Source organism: Centropristis striata, chromosome 1, assembly GCF_030273125.1.
Source record: "Centropristis striata isolate RG_2023a ecotype Rhode Island chromosome 1, C.striata_1.0, whole genome shotgun sequence".
Lineage (NCBI taxonomy): Eukaryota > Metazoa > Chordata > Actinopteri > Perciformes > Serranidae > Centropristis > Centropristis striata.
This window is the reverse complement of record NC_081517.1, coordinates 28,320,407-28,340,481: the sequence shown is the minus strand read 5'-3', so window position 1 is coordinate 28,340,481 and position 20,075 is coordinate 28,320,407. Positions and strand designations below refer to the sequence as shown.

Here is a 20,075-nt window from a genome sequence, read left to right as displayed (position 1 = left end):
CTCCAACCTATATAGACAGAATAGACTGTTTGTCAATACCCCCCATAACCACACATATGATCGTTTGTCAAAAGCGGGTCAGCGGAGAGCACACACATCATTTTACATATGCGTACGGTTCATGGTTGTAAATAAGGCTGCAGTTTCTGTGAATTTATGCTACAAAACCACTGATCTAGGTTTATGGCCAAAAAACTTCCTGGTAAGGCGTTATGAAAGACAGTTTAAACAGTAAATAAATGTTTGTAAATGCTGGAAGGAAAGTAGTTACGAGGGTGACGTATGCCACAGAAGTTGTGTAAAAAAAATTGGGATTCACAAACCGTGAGCCAAGAAAGTTACAGAAGTTACATAAACAATGGAACATTTACTTTTTTTTCCATATGGGACACAAACCCCGTTCTCCTGGGTGAAAGTCTGCTGCTGGTTCAACCCATCCACCTCCCGTCTCGAGTGTGATATCCGCCTTTTAAACTCTCCATCGCCGTCAATCATTACTGCTACGTCAGCAAGATGATGGCGGAGGATAGTGAGGGGAGACAGTCTCCTTCAGTTAAAGCAACACTCTTTGTTCCGCTCAATCCACTGAAACATTTCTAATTTGTTAATTTGTCATCTCAACCACTAAAGCCCTCTCTGTCAGCTGAGTTGAATATTTGACCTGTCCTAACTCTGCCTCATCTTCCCCCATCGCTGCCTGTTCTACTATTTCCCTTATTTGAGTATCCAAATTTTCCAAATTTACAATGGATGCTGCAAGCCAGGCCAGTGGTGATGAGCACCCTATGAAAAAAAGATGGACTCTGTATTTACTTGAAACTGCAAATTGCCGAGCTGGTTTTCAGGAATAATAAATGCAAATTTAACACCAACAGATGATTTGTTTCATTCATGTTGTCTTACAATACAAGTTCAGTTCACACAACAGTGTCAGCATACAGTAGAGCTGCAACGATAATTTGAGTAGATGATGAGTTTGTTAAAAAAAGAAAATCGCAAACTATTTTATTAATCGAATGTTAATATAACTTTTCATGCAGTAATGGTAGATAATGTAGTTGTTGGCCTCCTAAATACATATTTCCTTATATACATATCTAACTGGATCACCTATGACTTTGGACTTACAAAACAAAACATTTAAAGACATTCCCTTGAAACTGGATTGGACGTTTTTCATAATTTTCTGACATTTTATAAACCAAACAAGAAATTGAGAAAATAATAGACAGATGAGTAAAATGATTATTAGAACAACAAACATGCAAACAAAACAGTAACTTATAAAGTCACAGAACTTTTAATTAAAGAACTGAGAGATTAATCCTGGCTAAACCTTTTTTATTCCCTTGCTCTTTAATCATAAACACAGTTTAAATCCCTTGCCTACCATATGGCCTTCTTTCTGTATTGGCCTTTAAGCCCATTCAGATTCTTTCATTGCACTCCACAGTTTTTCATTTGGGGGCAATTTTGAGCTGAAAACATCAGGCAGAATTTCTTGCACCTAAATATTTAGAGAACACAAAGGCCTCTGGTATAGTAAAGTAACAGCTGTCTGATAACTCCTGATGGGGTTGCTTTATGACTAATTCACAATTTAATTCAGGCTTTTCAGTTCTACCTGCGACATCTGACTGGGAAATTAATATCTTTTCCTGGTATTTGGACATCCTCTAGATAAGAGACACATCATCTTCGTAAAACAAAAACATAAACCTCAATATATAAACATGCAAATTGTTTTTCATAGCATGTGAGAACAGTACCAGGGACTGAAACAGAGGATGGAGTTTTATGGACTCTGTCCTGCAGGTAGGAAAATAGTAAAACACAGCAGAAGCTGAAAGCAAAAAGTGTATCATCTTCACAAAGACATGATTCAGGCTCTTACTACCAGCAGCTCTTTGAGTACCCAGTCACACACACTCATGTGCAGTGCACTCTGCATTTAACCCTAATGTTTTTCACTCTGACTATTATAGCATTTATGTAGAGAGCCTGGAGCAATGAACTGTGATAATGGGAGGCCAGTAATGAATGAAAAGCTCTTGGCTTCAATGACTATTTACACATTCAGTATGTGCACATACTGAATGGCCAAAGGAACAACAATACATGGTTATTTGTACAGTGCACACATTCTCATACATTGAAGTTTATGACAGTTACAATGGAGTAATGGTTAATCCTGTCTGGTTTAACTTTAGATATGTATAACTTTAAAAATAAATCATGTAATTGTAATTGTTCGATGAGCTGTATTTCCTTTTTGCCGCTCTTGAATTCAGTGCAAAGCCGACTGAGTTCAAACAACTCTATTCTCACTCATTGATGCGGCCAGTGGAGCTGGCAAGACGACCTCCAAACAATGGTTTAATAGAAGGCTGCTGCAGATTGATTGGCTGACACTTCAAGTTCCAAAAGAAAAGAAAAGAAGTGGTGATTGCGGTCAGCTGGCAATCAGCGATAAATTGTCTTGCCGAGTGACTTTCATTTCCGTCACACACACAATGGTGTCCTGTGATGCAGAAGGTTGATTTCAACTTCCATTTTTCCTTCAATAACGTGTGAGTGTCAGAGGGAGAAAGCTGAGTGGCTGTTGACTGGAGTCATTTTTTTCAGGGTAATTTTTTAAATGATGGCCTGACAGAACAAAGTTATTTTTTCCGACATATAGAGAACATTGTTAGTCCAGGGATGCACTGAATTTCATCTAATTAGCATTTCTTTATTACATTCTAGCGGCATTTGATTCGGTAAAATGCAGTTTTTCTTCTTCCAACACTATGACAGCTTTACAAATGCATAAATTAACTAAAATTAACAAAATGTATGCAAAACTTATAATTACACACTAGCTTTAACACCAACATCTATTTTCATATCTGTCAACTTTTGCAGAACATAATGTCAAACTGTCAAAATCCTTTATTAAACCATTCTTCTTATTGGGGTCATCAGGAGGCCACTGACAATGATACTGTGTTGAGAAATGCCTTAAGCAGTATTAATCATTTTAACTGTTATTGCAGTTGACTTTTCAACTTTGAATCAATACATAATCAGAGTTTTTATACCTCCTGGTTTCCAGTGTTTACCTTACATATAGAGCATGTATTCTTAGAGCTGTAACTAATTGACAGCTGGTAATTGGTTTGCCTTTTCAGTTATTTCATGATTTCAGGCTTTCTTAATGACTTTTTTCTTTCTTTTTGCCATTTTTCCAGGATCCCAGAACGAAGCACAAGTTCAAGATCCACACCTATGGGAGCCCCACCTTCTGTGACCACTGTGGCTCTCTGCTCTATGGTCTCATCCACCAGGGCATGAAGTGCGACTGTGAGTACATCATATAATTTCACTCTTGGCTCTTACCTGTAGTGTTTTTTTCAATCTAGATTCTTTTGGTGTGAGTTGCAAAGTGTTGGAGATATCAACCATAGAGCTGTCTGTCTACTTTTGAATATAATTGAACTAGATGGCACTTTCTGTTGGTGCTTAAAGTGCAGAAATATACATTTGAAAATGTCAACAGCCTTGTCAAGATAATCCACAGACCTTGTTGTGAGCAATTAAATGTAGGAGCTATTTTCTGTCTGTATCACTGTGTGAGTAGCAGTACTGAGTTATTAGCTTCCCTCTTCCTGATTAAACTGTATGTGGGTGCAATTCAGTAGAAAGAAAATAGCTCCTGCATGAAACTGCTCACAACAAGTGAGATTATCCTCAGTTACCAGGTCATGATTTCGGAAAGAGACATTGCTGTTGAGTTTTTCGAATGTATTATTTTTTGCATCGAGTGCCATTTAGTTCAATTTAGTTCCATTATGTACAAGACAATGATGATATCTCCAATATCCTTCCAACATTCATGGATGAAAAAAACTACAGCTGAGAAAAAAAAGTATGTATATTTGATTTTGGTGTGGACTGTCGCACCCGTAATGTCAATTCTGCGTATCAAGTGGTGTGATGCTCAAACCCTAAACGAGAGAAATGAATCCTGCACTGTTACAGGTCAATGAGGCATAAGTATGGCACACATAGGAAAATAATGGTTTGCTATAAGTAGCTCTCCACAGATTATGCTCTGAGTCTGCTTTAGAGCCACTTTATCAGCATCAGTGTCAAAAAATCCTATTGTTCTTCTTCACTGAATATCATTGGCCTTTGCATTTCCCATCCTCTTTCACGTTCACTCATTAAAATCACACATGGTCTATTTTCAGTCTGCAGCTATGTTCCGTGCACCCTGAATGGGCCCGCTATGAAAAGCTTTATCAAGTCTTTATTAATATCCCTCCCTCACTCTTCTTCCCTTTAATCTTCTGTTAGTGGATTAGTCTGAATGCCTTAATGAGCTCCTAAATACATTATCCTCCACCTGCTACAGACCACCAGTTATGCCTAATGATTGCTCCAGGGTCTACATGAATAGCGATGTGGAGCGGCAAATTATTTTGGCAGATCAATTGCACCTCTAATCATACCACAATAAGATTGCACTGTAGTATTTTTAAGTGGCGCTGAGGCACAGGACTGTTACAGTGATGCTCAAAAAATTAAATACTTCCCATAGAGTATCGGATAGCAACAGAGACACTTTTTTAAAATGTACTTCCCTAGTGACTTGCAGGCATGATGATGTAATCCATTGGTAACTGTTCCCAATCCACAGCAGGGTGGTTCAGCTGGCTGACAAACATGCCATGTATGCATGACATCACAGGGCTTAATCTGGGTCATAACCTTGTTATCTCTTCTTTCATGCAGCTTTCCAAAAAAAAAAGCAACATCCTTTAATATTGTGCCAATATGTATGATACATGGAAGGAAATTAAAAATCCTTTCCTATATACAGGAGATAAAGAAAATCTAGAGGGCATTACTAACCCTCTGAAACCCACGCAGTTTCAGGGCATTTTTGTCATACATTTACTAACTGGGGCCTTGTTTTCATTGTGATACAAAAGTCCTGCAACTTTATGGAAAGAGCACAATCATGGGTAGAAGTAAGGAGGACTCAAACATGTGTTTTGTGCAGTATAACACAGTTATAATGTAATACATTATTTAAAAAACTGAAAAATAAGTGACATTTTTGATAATTTACAAACATACATTTTACAAAAATGGGGGAAACATTGGAATCTATGACTTCAACATTATTCCAAATGTGCAAAAGTGTAACCAATAATGGGGGAAAAGGTTGGCTCCACACATGCTATAAATATTGAACTATTTATATGTTTACAACTCTACATACAACCTCTTTTGTGCTCTCTCTACACTGTGTGTAGAGAGACAGCCTTCAGTTCCGTCACAATTTCACTAATTTTTTTTTTCCTCACATACATGCTGGTCTCTGCTGAGTCATTCAAGGTTCTTCCCAGTTGTGTTGAGGAGTGTATAATTTAATGTATTTTACAGGATCTGGTTAGTTCAAGTGGTTTCTTTTGTGCAAATTTTTGAATCCGGCTTTTAGAAAGTGATAAAAGTGATTTTTTTCACTATTTTCAGTTTAATTCTGGCTATTTTTTCTGATGAAAGCATTCGTCACACATTCAAGGACTGTCCTACATTTGAAAATCTGACAATAATTTCCGCTTTTCTGGCTTCTGGTGAATTTGATGAATGGATTCAGAGGGTTGAATCAGCTCTCTGTATTTGAACATCAAACTATAGGCCATACACATGTAATATGCCATATAATATGGTGTTTAACTAAACTCAGATATTCTGTTAACATTGTGGATCATTATCATAATATAGCTTTAAAAAAATATGTTCAAAATACACAAATAAAAACTTTATATAATCATTAAATAAGCCAGTTTCAGTCCTTGGCATAATCCATACAACACCATCAGTATTTCAGTCTGAGCCATTCAGTGTGTTTGATTTGGATCAAGTGCATGAAGCTAATCTGTATCTATATAAAGCTGTCTTCACTAATGTCTTTTATCTCCTCTCTCTGTCCCTCCAGCCTGCGATATGAATGTCCATAAACAGTGTGTTATGAACGTGCCCAGCCTGTGTGGAACCGATCACACCGAAAGGAGGGGGCGTCTTTTCCTCAAGTGTGAGGTCACTGTGGATAAGCTGCAGGTCACAGGTAGGTCGAACTGCCCCTCTCTGGATTGAATGGATTTAGAAAGGACCGATGTGTGTTTATGTCAGATGCTTGATGGCGATGTGTTTGTGAGTGTATGTGTGTCACTGCAGGTATGCTGGGATGAGGGTGTAGGTGGTAGCAGACGCTATTGTTCTATTTCGATTGAGACCCTGGATCAATATCAACGCTCACCGTTTTTTGTTGATAAACCCCGACTGTCTAATTTCAGACAGACATTCACTTTCCCTATACCTAAACTGAACCTTTGTCCTCCTCCTAACCGTGCTTGTGATGCGGTAAATCCAAGTGTTGACTTAATGCATGACTGGCCCTGCGACTATCAGCTATCAGTATGCTGCAAAGGCTATTCCCTTTTAGTGCACAGATCGATAGAGCCCCTCCTGCTCACCGTTCTTCTGTAAGAAACAATTCACAGTTGCGACACGCTTGGAAGGCAATCCCAATCCAAATGTGAAGTCCTGCAGTGGTGTGTGGTCTGCTGCGTGGGCCTCGTGTTGTTACCTTTTTTAAACAGTCACGACTTGCTGTGTTGGCTGGAGTTCCTGATGTAACAGAATTTCTCTGCAAAAGCAAATTGAACACTTGATATATTAATTAATGTCTCATCAGAATGACACAAAGACAGGATCTGAGTGCTCTAGTTGTGGTTTTACAATAAACTGGCTTCCCATTATTCATTTGAAGGCTATTCTACATGATCATATCACCGGCTATGCCAGCCAGTTTTAATTACTAATGTCTCCGGTTTCAAAGACACACCTGGTCCTTGCCTACTGAGCTCAGAAAAGGATATAATGAGATGCTATTAATAGCATTTACTTAATGTGGTGTAATCAATGGTGATGTAATATGCCAGGGATGTTTCACATTCTTTAGAAATCCTCTTAGAGCAATTTGTTATTGCCAAAAAACAGCCAGAAATAGAGTAAGCCCATCTGCATTTCATGTCTCATCTATACATTAACCCCTTGAATAAAGATTCTGACAAAATCTACTTCCTTGTCAGTGTCTATGAAACATGATTTTTTGGCATGAGTAATATCAGCAGAATTAATTGTAACTGCAAGTTTTTTTTTGCCGAATAAGCTATCCATAAAATTATTTTTTTCCACTACCTGAACCTCCCACGCTTTGCTGTTTATTACTGTTTTTATTTATTTATTTATTTTCTATGTTTATTAATCTCTTGCACACCTTGGCCCTTTTTCAGATACAAAAATTGCTTTGACAAGATGCAGTCTTAATTATTTTAGATTGTAAATCACAAATTATTTCACATGGTTTACTGTGGTTAAGAAAGTTTCATGCATAATCGATCAAATGGTGTGATCTTCTGAATCCTTGTCTTAAAGTAGCATAAAATGAACAGTGTCTGTTTTATACTGGTGTGAGAGAGCTGTGGCCCTCCAACATGGCTGTATCTGGATGCATCACTAAAGCTGCTCTGTTATGAGTAGTGACTGGTTGCACTAGTTACTGCCACCAAGGAGGTTGTGTTTTCAGTTCGGTTTGTTTGCTTGTTTGTCTGTTTGTCAGCAGGATAATGGAAAAACTGTTGGCACAATTTTCATGAAACTTGGTGAAAGCGTGTAACATGGAACAAGGAAGAAACATTTGTTAGCAGATCAGAATCACAGGGCAGTTACAGCAATTATTTCTCACTTTAACATTGGAAGATAGGGCATGGTCTTGGTGGAGGTCTGCACTCTCCAGGTGCCCTTTTAGTTCATATTGTGATGAAGTAATGATGATGCACGAATCTACCTGCATGTGGCAGTTCATACTGTGCAGCCCTCTGTGCAGGAACACAGATAGACTGAAACTGAATAAAACTGCATAGAATTGATTAAAACTGACTCTTCACTCTAGAAGACTAAAAAATGGATGGAAGAAAAATGCATGCACATTGGCTTAACTAACAATAAACTTTCTATGTGGTTGCATTGTATGGGTTTATTAAGGAACAGTGTAGTATAACAGTGTATTTTGGCATAGGAGCCTATTTTGCCTTGTATTTCGAGGCATGCTATAAATCCCCTGGCTGTAATGGTGCATTAGCACATCTGCTAGAACAATAGTAGACAAAGAGCTGACACATAATCATTCAATTAGCTGGCTAACAGGAGTCAGTGAATCACAAGACCCTGGCACTGAACTTCACTGACTTATTCACTTATGAAATTATCACCAGCAGGGACAGAGTGAATGTGGGCAGGGAAGTGGTGCAACACACACCCATGACTACACAACACAAACGTTAGAAAACATCGATTTGAGTAATGAACAAAATGTCATGTGCATGTTTGTCTTATTCACGACATTTCTTTGCATGTTATCTGGCCATTAAAGCTCACTAAAGTTTGCTCTCCATGTTGGCAGTTTTTTGTATTTTTGCACACAGTTGCAACTCAAAACAGTGAAAAAAAGATGGAAACTTCTGTGCTCATTATCATCGGGCATGATTAATATCATGCATGATCTCACCAAATCTGTCTGGCCATCACCTTTGGCCAGTTTTCTTTTCTCATAACTGTCTGTACCACACAAACACACTCAAATCTTGTTTACTTTGCCAGAGACTGTGTTTCTTCCAGTTACTGTAAATACTGTCTATCATATCAGGATCTTATAATAGTTTATAAATTTGAAGCTTCTAAAGTGCTTTCATGGGCAAGTGTTGTAATAGCTTAGCAGTGACAGCAGTTTAAACACAGTTCAACTGAAGACATATTGAGTTGGTCAAATAATGCACAAATATTTATTTGAGATTTTGGGCTGAGAGCATGCATTTCTCTTTCTCCATCTGGTGTTACCTCTTAACATGCATTAATGTCTCACAGGGCAGTCATCTGCGAATATGTGCAGTTAATGCTGTATATACACTGTTGATGTCTACAGGAGTATTATTGAGCATTTGGAGGCAGAAGGATGTTTACAGTTATAGAGCTGAAAAAGAGAACTGAACTTCAAGGTGAAATCTAAGTTGGACAAAACGGCAAAGTACAACAAAACACATGAACGGGATTAATACAATGCGTAATTTAAATTTCATGATTTTAAAAAGCAACAGATCTTATGGAGACTGGTAGAGAGGGAGTGAAATACCAATGTCGGTGCAGGTCTCTAAGTTGGAGAAATAATGAATTCAGGTAGGTGGGGGTGGATGGTGCGGATGATATTAGAGTTTATCATCACTATTACACACAAAAGGATGTGCAGCAGCGCTACTCATTTAGACAGGTTATCAGTGCATTTGCTCGAATAGAGTTGTTGATGGGACAGAGCACTGGGAGACGAAGGAGGCTGAAAACCTCTCGCTTCTCCAATTTGCTGAATCCGCTATGTAAATAGCTGTGCATCAGCTACAGGTGCACCTGGCTTTTTAAGGGGATGGGAGATGGCACTGGTTTAATCCATACACGCCTACGAATAATTAAGAGAATAAACACAACCTCTTTGCCCCTCGGGTCGTGCTTTGTGCCCACGTCATGCACCGCTTAACTAGCAATAGTGGACACATCCTAAATGCACTTGCGCCTTGCACTTTAGACCGTGCTCTATAGATTGTTTAAAAAGGACCCTCAGTCCAGCTTGTCCTCCTGTCAAAGCGTCAATATAGGTTGTGTGTACAGGCAGCGAAAAACAAGCTATATTTACGAATTTCAGGGGCCGCCACCATCTTGCTGATGTAATAGTGATTGACAGCCAAGCAACGTTTAAAAGGGCAGATTCCCACAGTCTATTGGAGGCTGGGGTGGTGGATAGGTCAAACAAGCTACAACCTTTCATCCAGGAAAGCAGGGTTTGCGTCCCTATGAAAACAGAAGTAAATGATTTTTAAGTTACTTAAGTTACGTTCTTTATGTAAGTTACGTGAATCACGTTTTACGTAAATTGCGGCAGTCGCATGACCCTTGTAACTACTTTATTTCTGGCATTTACGTACGTTCATTTATTGTTTAAACTTTCTTTGATAACACCTTACCAGAAGTTTTTTGCCCTAAACATAAGGTCAGTGGTTTTACAACATAAATCCACAGCCTTTTTTTTCACAACCATGGGCGTACGTGTGTGATATTTTTAGAACATGCCGTTGTACCGCATGTAATACCTTAATATGTACCCTGAAACGCAAGCCACGATACGTGCCTACGTGCCATAATTTGTGGTACTGAGGCAGGACCTCTTCTAGCGTTTATGTTGGAGAACTTATTGCTCAGTCTCATCTGCTCTCAAAGAAATTCAAGAAGTCATAATATCCTGCTGGATAAGAAGAAGGCTACAACACTGACTGACTCTCTTCTCAGATTTTGTAACTTCTTTAGTCCATTATCACTTTATTTTTTCTGAATCACGCACTGCCAGAGACTGTAAACACATGATAATGATATACAGTATGTGTGAAAAAAATGCATATTTCACACTTTTGTATGTGTGCACGGACACATGAATGTGTATGCGTGTTCACCAGGGATGGGAAACCACCATTATCACCTGCAGTAGTGCGGACTCTTGGCCCTCTGTGGTACATAGTAACCATTTCCTGATGTGCTCAAAACAGGCATGTTATCATTTGCATGTGCTCTTCTGCTTGTGTGTGTGTGCGTAGGCGTGTGTATAGAACTGCTGTACCAGCACTACGGCCCACTCAGGCCAGATTGTATCATCGATTACATTAGCTGCTGTAGACGCCTTGCAGACAGCCTGCCAAACAGAATTGTTTTCCATTGGTGGTGGGTTTAGAAGGGAAAAGCTGCAGTAGATGGCTGGGAGGAAACTTTTGCATCACTTTCAGATTTAGTGTGTGCCTTTTAATAGGGTGTGTTGCACTGCATGCCTGAATTTCATCCACAAATATTGTGCAGACACCAGGGCTACGTTAACTGTTGTATAATCTGTAAATACTTTTAAATGTTACGCTAATGTCTTGTGTTCTATATATGCACGTGTTGAACACATACGATTTTAAAATATTAAAAATAAGTAAGTAATGTAAGGATGTTATCTTGGTATGTTTGTCTGTTTCTCAGCAGAATTCCAGAAAAAAATACTGTCCAAATTATAGAAAACTTGGCGGAATGTGTAGCGTGGGCCAAAGGTGACCCACTATATTAGCATATCTGAATCATAGGGCAGATACAGAAATAATTTTTCACTTTTCTTATTTTTTTTAGATTTTGTGTTGCATTCAAGTGTTTACATTTGTAAATTATTTGTAATGATTGTTGCCTGTAAAGCAACCATCCTATCACATGAGCTCAACATGTCTGTTTGCTCTATGTGATAGTCTTGATTGCCTTTGACCCATTTCACCTTATTTTAAGAAATTAAGATGTACCATTGGACCAATCAGAGGCTGTGCCATAGTTGACAACGTAAACAACCAATCAGGGACCATGTTGTAGATGATGACGTAAAATACAAGCTGCTGCTTGACAATAATAACGTCTTCCAGAGAAACCAGTGCAACCACAACTGCAATTATTGCTGATATAGATGCAATAACAAACATTTAAAAAGAAGACCAGCTGGATTCAGCATAGCTTGTGTAATCCTAAAATGCTTACATGGTGTTAATCCTGTGAAGGCAGGACCCTCTGCCTTCACCAGCGTAGGAATAAATTTATAGCCTCCCATGTATCCACTGAAGTGATGGTGTCACATGTTTTGGTCTACTGAACGCTCGTGTGGGTTAAAGGCCAGACTATTAAATTGTTGGGCAAGTTACATGTTACGCTCAGAGGGTGAAGCAGTTGAGACAAATTCTTAGTTCCCATTCTTCTCTGTCAGACATCAAAAAGGTTCATTTGAGCCAGCTGAAAAACATGCTTGAATTGCACTGAAAACTGTTTTATTTGGCTTCTATTGAGGATGGTTCTTTTTGTTCCCCAGTCCAGATGAAGTCTGTTTAAGAGCAAAGTTCACACTGATATCTGATGTTGTTTCTGAAAAGAGTTTTTTGTATGCACGCACACACACACACACACACACACACACTCAGAAAAGAGATGCACATTTGGTCAAAAGCACAAGCACATGTTCCTAAAAAAAAAAAACATTTTCATGAACATTTGCGCTCCATGAATTATCTGACTATGTTTGACATGAGTAGTCTCTGTAATACCAGCAGACTTTATAGCGAGAATTCTGGACATAACTGCCTGTTATCCATGGAGGCCAGACAAGTCTGTAATCCCTGCAGAGGTACAACAATTCATAATGGAACAAAACATGTGGAGAGACTTTTCCTGTAAAAAGCAATGTAACATGGTGCCTTGAAGTCAAGAGGGAAAGCTTAAGTACAAAGTAATTACTGCAAGAATCCCCCAAGCAACCCTCAGTGCACACACTTAACTTTGAGTGAAAGGTTTCTTTTGTGATTCACCAATAACCAGAGCCAAAATGTTCAACAGGAAGTGACCTGCCTGTCAGAGGAAGCAGCTGTACTATAAAACCCATACACTATAACCAAAACAATAGAGACAAACAAACAGACTTTATGGCTAGATTACATAAGGAATCATAGAGAAACACAGATTATTTATGCAGTTTCCAGAAAACATTTTTTTCAATTAGGGTGAAATGGAGATGGGGAGGAGGGATGTGGAAGGAGACAAAACAAGTTCTGTCTCTGAAGGACAGACGTAGCCCACCAACCTCGTCCTCCGCTTCTCATTCCTGCAGGGACACAGCTCCTCTCTGTCTGTTGGTGCTGAGAAAGCCAGCCTTGTGTTTGTTTCAGGCACCCTATTGTTCCATTGACTCCATGCAAATATCCAGAGCACACTTGGGAGAGGCCATTTCTGTGATTTCAGTCCATTTTGCCTTATTCCTACTTCTCCTCATCAACGTGTTTTAAAGTGTATGTGTGTGCACGCACCCCTGCCACATGCAAGTCCTCTGGGAGTGTGTGAGAGACAGTGGTAATAATTACATTTCCGTTTTGTTCCCTCGTTGACTCACCCAGTTCTGGAGAAAAGCCTCATTTAACAAGCCCTCCGCTCTCCCTCTCACTTCACTCTGCTTTAACCTTTTCATTCGATTTTTCGACTTGCCTCGAAGTCCAAATGTGTTCTGCTGCACTAATGCAGCTGTAGGTGTCAATGTGTTTTATATGTAGGTGCAGTGTAGGTGTGTGGAGGTCAGATTGGTGCTCAGAGTAGATATAGATGTGGGTGGATCAGGGAAGCTAGATTTTACTTTTGAACGTTCTGGAGGTGTAGCGGCCCTTTAACAGTGAAAGACAAAATGCAGCCTAAATACTGATAACAACTTCTGGCCGGTGCAGCTATAACATCATTCTACCTTGCATTTATAATAAGTCTATTTTGCTGCTGCTTTCGGCATATTATTATTACCGTAGATAACTGGCCACATGTAAAAAGTGTTACATCAGAAACGTGCTTTTGAAACTTTAATGCTGACTTTTCTATAGATGCATCAGGAGAAATATATGCAAGAGATGATATCAGAATGCACTGCAACCACAGTTTTCAACTTCCTGGTCACAGGTTGCATGCCAGTAAATTAGTGATTTCTCAAACTTTATTTAACCCAAGGACCCCAAGAAGTTTCAGGATGTTTTTTTTTGCTGCTGTCACAGTAAACTCACTGCCTTCTTTTTCACAACAATACATATATAAGTCCTGCATCTCCATGACTAGAGGTCTGGAGAGCTCAGAATTTTCTTTTGTACACTATATCAAACTTGTAATACCACGAATCATTAAAAACAGAAAAACAAATAACAAATGTTATCTATATTTATAACATTTACCAAGTGCCCACAAGTTTTACTAATTTTGGAACTAAACCACCTTCTACTTTCAACCACTCTTGCCCTCTCCTCTGTGCTCTGTATAAACAACCTGTAGTCCAAGTTTCTCTGAATAGCAGCCATGTTAGTTAGTTGTCTTAGTAATTTTCATTCATGGCTTCTAATGTGTGTAGAGGAGTGCACAATATTATGTTGGTTTTTTTTTACAAGATACAGTTTGTGCAAATGCTTCATTGATGGAATATCACCCTTTGCTTAGATGTGGTTCTTTTTCCTGATAGAAGTGTTCGTCACACATGATTTGTCCAAGGACAGTTGGAAATTTGATTTGCAGAGGCAGTTTGTCCCTTCTTCATCATTTCTATTTTACCAGTAACTTTTTCATTCAGTCTGCCAATTATTCAAACAAAAATGATATCCTGCCTTCCACTGTTGGCTCCCTGAATCCAAGGAAGACTTGCTGGAAGGCAGAGTTGGGGTGTGATCAAGGTTTCCGTCAGGGGGGGTTTGGATGCAGCCTGCGGGTTGCCTATTGATAATCACTGCCTTATGCTCTGAATGCGACTGACTTACTGCCACTGCTTCCACTCTTTAGCCTTTTCTTACAGTCATTTCCATTTCTTTATAGAGTTGCAGTGCAGTAAAGCCAACAGGTTCTTGCCAAGAGAAAATTTACGTAAAATCCTGCTATTACATTTTCCCAATGAATCAGAGTTAAGATGGAACAGCTGACAGCACTTGTGTTTGTACCAGTGCCAGCACTTTTCCACTGCAGGGAGCTGGCTACTGGGACAGCAGTGTCCTGTCTTAATGTTCCGCAGTTTGCTTCTTGTATCTAACTGTGTGCTTGTAATTAAGATATAATCCATCACAACAGTCCTGTCATTTTAATGAAGATATTATAATAAAAGAAAATTATGCTTCCAATTTTAAAGAAATTAATCTGTGATTATTCCAGCACATACAGACCAAAAGTCATCTTGTGTGTGTAATACTGGAGGCATGCTGGTCACTCTACTTCCTTTATGCTGATGTAATATTACAATATGAGGCCAACAGGCTTGCTGTTCAGCATGCTATTTAGCAGTTTTTAAGCAGTGGGATGTCGGAGGAGCACAGTGTTACGCTGAGAGGGTGGTTTACAGACTGTGTTTGCACAGGGAGGTGAAGAACAAACATGGCTTGCCTCATTTCAGAGTTAGGGTCATCTGGTGTCAGTTGAAGACAGGGCTTTGGGTGTTTGTCTGTGTGCTTTCACACATTCCGTAAACTCTTGATAGAACGTAGGAATGACTGCAATTTAGGGAGTTGGTTATTGCCTCACTGTGCACCATCAAAGTGACACAGGAACACTTTAAACATCTTGTGCAGGGCAGGAACGCAGATCCTAACGATGAAAGATCGAAAAGTGACTCCTCAAATACCCCACTGGCTTGGATTGTACACTAACAGTCCTCCAGCCCGTATGACTACATAAGTTGATTGTTCCCACCTTCTCTCTATCAGACCCACAGGAGTGTTTCTAAACTAGCAACAAAACTACTTGGTTAGGTAAAGGAAAAGATTGTGGTTAGGGTTGAAATAAATATTTTGCTTGTTATGTTATTATTGTTCAGTATGCAAGTATGTGGCATTATTACGTATATGACTAATGTAGTGTATGGCTAATGTACATAATGTTGGCATAGTTGGATATGTAACTTCACTTACAGGTTTACTTAAAATAATCCAGCACTGACTTTTGGTTTCACATGAAAAGGCGATCTACTGGGGGAAATTCCTGTTTTTGTTTGACCCATCCATTAACCCTGACCTCCTCCCTTTGAGGACCTTGTCGCTCTTTATGCTACATCACCTCACTATCTTTTCTGCTTCTGTCATAATTACTATGGCCACAAGAGATTGCCACCACAATAAGTGTAAATATAGGTTTTAAAAGGCTGCTTGTACAACTAACCTAGGGGAATGGTTCTTAGGGGGGTGATGGTTTCGTATTTTGATGGGAATGTTGTTTTTAAATTTTCTGTGTAACCTCTTTTCCACAGAAAAATTAACTCAAAATCATTAATTTTTTTTCAATCGTGAGAAAACACACACCTTCTTTGATAGTAAGACATTGTAAGAACCGGGGTGCTTATTCTTATCATTCTAACTCCCCATTTTGGTATGAACCATTTGTCGTTTGCCACCGACATATTAAGACACATATACAGACACACATACAGACTGATTTCAGTGTCTCTGAGGAGTTCATAGAACAGCTGAACTTTGTTACCGTGTGATTTCTGCTGCCAGACTCCCAGAAGTCATGTCATTGGTATTCCCAGTCTGTCGTTGCTGCTCTGCCACAGCTCCCTCTTCTCAGCGTGTTGCGCTCTGTCTTCACGGCATTTTAACATATGCCTCTGCCTTTCATCGTCTCACTTTCCTTCTGTCTCGCTTGGCCTTTCTTTCTTCTTCGTTTTGTCTTTCATTCTTCATTCAATTTCATTTTGCAACAAACTTGACAGAAGTGTATCTCTATTGTCTGCTGGCCTTTTTCAAAGCGATAAATATAAACTGATTCATTTTTTTCCCAGTTTGTTTTTCTGCAAGCCAAACAGAGCAGACTTTATTTCCAGCCCTACTGGCACTTCTTAAGTAATTTCAGTCTACACCATATTGGGTGTTCTACATGCTGTGCATCAGTTCAACCACCCAGTGTGACCAGGAAATCAACAATAAAATCTGTCTGTAGAGACTTGTCTTAAATGTGACAGTCAAAGGGAGTAAAACTTTATTTAGTTTGCAGTAGATGCAGTGCAAGCCTCACTGGAAGCAGATTTCAAGAGGCAGTCAGGATTACAGAGTAAAATCATCTGTGATTAGCCATCATAAGTTTAGATGAGTTTAAGATGTTGATTAAATACTAAGCTGTCATAAAATAACATATTTAATGTTTGGTGGGTGTTCAGCTTGGCTCAGAGTAGTCGGAGCATGGTTGGATAGAACAGAGTTCAACTTGTTTTTTTGTAGATGCTTGCACTGCTGTTTAAACGCGAGCCAAGATAGTTGTGAAGACTCGTATCCAAGCAACCATGTTACGGCCCCTACACACACCCCTGCTTCCTTTGTCCTAGTGTTTTTGTGAGCTTCTTTTCGCTTATGCATGGGTTTCCTAACTCACTTGTACACAAAGTAATGGAGTCATTAGGCACTGTGCGCTTTGAGATATATATAACTGACTACAGTACAATTGTTTTTATGTAACAAAGATAGTTTGAACTCTAGGAATGGTCAGCGCCAACAATAAGTTGGATTGTGAGGTTGTGGCTCTGCAGTAAGTCTGAAAGAAATTAGGACTATACACACCTTGATTGGTTTATGTGCCACACAGTTATATGGAAGGAAAAACTCTGGGCCAGCCAAGCTAAATTGGACGGTCTAGAATGCCCCCTACTGGTCATCACTGGAAATGCAGTTTGCCATAAACGAGATACTTAATGCTCTCTTGTCTGATATCAATAATTCATAATGTTATGGTCAAAGGAAACTTCAATTTCAGCCTACACACACATTCATACCATCAGGGTTCACTATCAGAAATAGTAAAAACATAAATAGATAAATACAAAGTATAACTTTAAAAGAAGATTATATATTGGCACCTTAGTTCCAGTTTGAATACTCTTATATATACATTTTTTATGGAGATATTATCCCATAATTGTCCAGCATAACATCAAGTGTATATATATCTAGAGTACAACTTTGATACTTTGTTTTGTATTGACATCTCCTTTATCATTAGTGGAGATAAAGTCAAGTCCACTCTTCCTGCACACGATGATTAATCCATCCATCCATTATTCTATCCGCTTATCTGAACTAGGGTCACGGGGGGCTGGAGCCAATCCCAGCTGACATTGGGCTAGAGGCAGGGTTCACCCTGGCAGGTCACCAGACTATCACAGGGCTGACACATAGAGACAGACAACCATTCATGCTCTCATTCACTCCTACGGGCAATTTAGTCACCATTTAAACCTTTGCCTATATGTGTGTATATGGGTGAATGAGCGCTGTCTGTAGTGTTAAAGCGCTTTGAGTGGTTGTTAAGACTAAAAGCAGTCCATTTACCTAATTATTCAGACATGACATCATGCTTGACCACTGATTATTTCCCAAAGTCTCATACACAAACACTGAACAGTGTCCCTTTGTAGGGCTCTTTGAAGGCTTTTTTACAAATGTAATTTGGATGCTGTGGCTTTGCATGCATACAGCCAGTGTATGATATTCAAAACGTGACCTTTACAATGCAAAAGTTAAAAGTTGAAGAAGGAAGAATTTCATACAGAAGTTACATAAAGAAGCCTCCGTTGCATGGAACTGCACTCAGATGTAACATCTATACCATACAGCACATTCAGCATAGATTGTCTTTGTGGATTAATATCACAGTCAGGGTGACTTTCCACTACAGCTGTACATTACTACAAGACAGGACGATGTTAAGATTTAATGAGTGCTTATGAATGTCCACTACATATTTTTTCCTGTTGTATACGTTTCTAGCCACTGCTAAATCATCCCACATGCATCCCATCAGTCTATTTAGAGTTTACACTAAAAATAATTCTTCAGATACACAAGCTATATGAGCAGCCAGCTGGTGTTTCGGGCACACATCAACATCTATCCCACGGTTGTTACTTTTACCACTTCTGCAGTGAATGCACAGACCATTTGCTATCCCATCAAGAAGATGAAACGGACAAAATGTGAAAACCCTTAATAAACCCACATATTACATTCAGTTCTGTTTCATTCCACCTCTTTTGATGAAATGCAAAGTGATGGGAATGAGGGAGAGGTATCAAGGTTCAATTTCTATCACAACTTCAAAGAAATCAGCAAGACAGCCTTGTCCCTGTGTCTTCTATGTTGTAGAGTGCATCCATATAAAAATGCACTCAAGTGCAAATACAGTATACAGTGAGTTGTTCTTTGGTGCCTGTAGACAGGCTTTACACTTCTCTATTGGATTTCTGCAAAGGCAGAGGGTTGCCAGCTAAGGTTCGCTCAATACCTTCCCACACCTCGAGTTGCTTATTGCTGTAAGCTGCTCGATGTCTCTCTTCTTTCTCTCAGTATGTGTTTTTATATCTACTCTGCAGAAGCTCACTCAATCTCTCATCAAACTTCACACCTCTTTACCATCACTCAACACCTGAATCCCTCTCCATGGCTGCTCAGAATCTAAGCAAACAATGGGAAGATATTAAGGGAAGGCTTATTAAATAGCCATTTGGTTCTACTGGTGCAACCACATGGGGAAATAAAACTTTGTCATGTAGGATTTTAGCAGTGGATAAAATAATGGAATAGCATCATAACATGAACTAAAATGGCTCTCAGATAGTGCACAACTCCAATAAGGCCAACAGTCCATTTACAAGCTCCTCAGATGGTCTTATTTCCAGAGTTGGGAAGTTGTTCTTCCAACTTTGGTTTGTCCATGAGCTTTAACTGATATTGCAGGAAAAACATGGAGCATTGAATCAACACATTGATAGCTGTTTTCAGTAGTTATGAGATTACAAAGAGCAAAGGAAATTGATCAGGTAAGAAATATGTAAAATATGATTTCACGTTCACATTTGCAAAATATTCCGACACCACATGAATAATAAACCTCCTCAAATGTGCAGTTATCTGCTTTTCAATAATGGCTTGGAACTCATAATCTTGTTCCATGTTGTATTTTACCGGAATGTTTTATGTCATGTATTATGTCTAAGATTAGCAGTCCCAAAGGCACCACCTAATGAGAATCCAGTTAATGAACAATAAACATGAATGCTGAACTATTGCCCTGTCTTGCAATGTTAATGCAAGTAAAAAGTCATCTCTGTACCCACCCAGTGATTTGGATCTGCCCCATAATGTAATGTGCTCTTCCTTGAACCATGCCACACCCTTCTACCGAATTTCGTGAAAATCAGGCCTCTTGATTTTCCATAATTCTGCTGACAAACAAACAACCTGAGCCGAAAACATAACCTCGTTGGCTGTTAGTGTACTGTACTGTATAACTTTTGCTGCATCCCATGAGAGAAAGAATCGTGCAGTATGTGTTGTTATTTTCGTCTCAGTGTTGCTCTCGATGGCCTTTGC

At 39.1% G+C, this 20,075-nt stretch overlaps 1 protein-coding gene across 3 annotated transcripts in view; it reads left to right on the top strand.

Moving 5' to 3' along the window:
- Positions 1–20,075, top strand: part of prkcaa (protein kinase C, alpha, a) — a 169,677-nt gene that overhangs the window by 87,902 nt on the left and 61,700 nt on the right. For all 3 annotated transcript variants that reach the window (XM_059337286.1, XM_059337294.1, XM_059337302.1), the window contains exons 4-5: positions 3,231–3,342; positions 5,990–6,118. In XM_059337286.1, the coding sequence (XP_059193269.1) occupies positions 3,231–3,342; positions 5,990–6,118 (241 nt within the window). The remainder of the gene's footprint in view (positions 1–3,230; positions 3,343–5,989; positions 6,119–20,075) is intronic.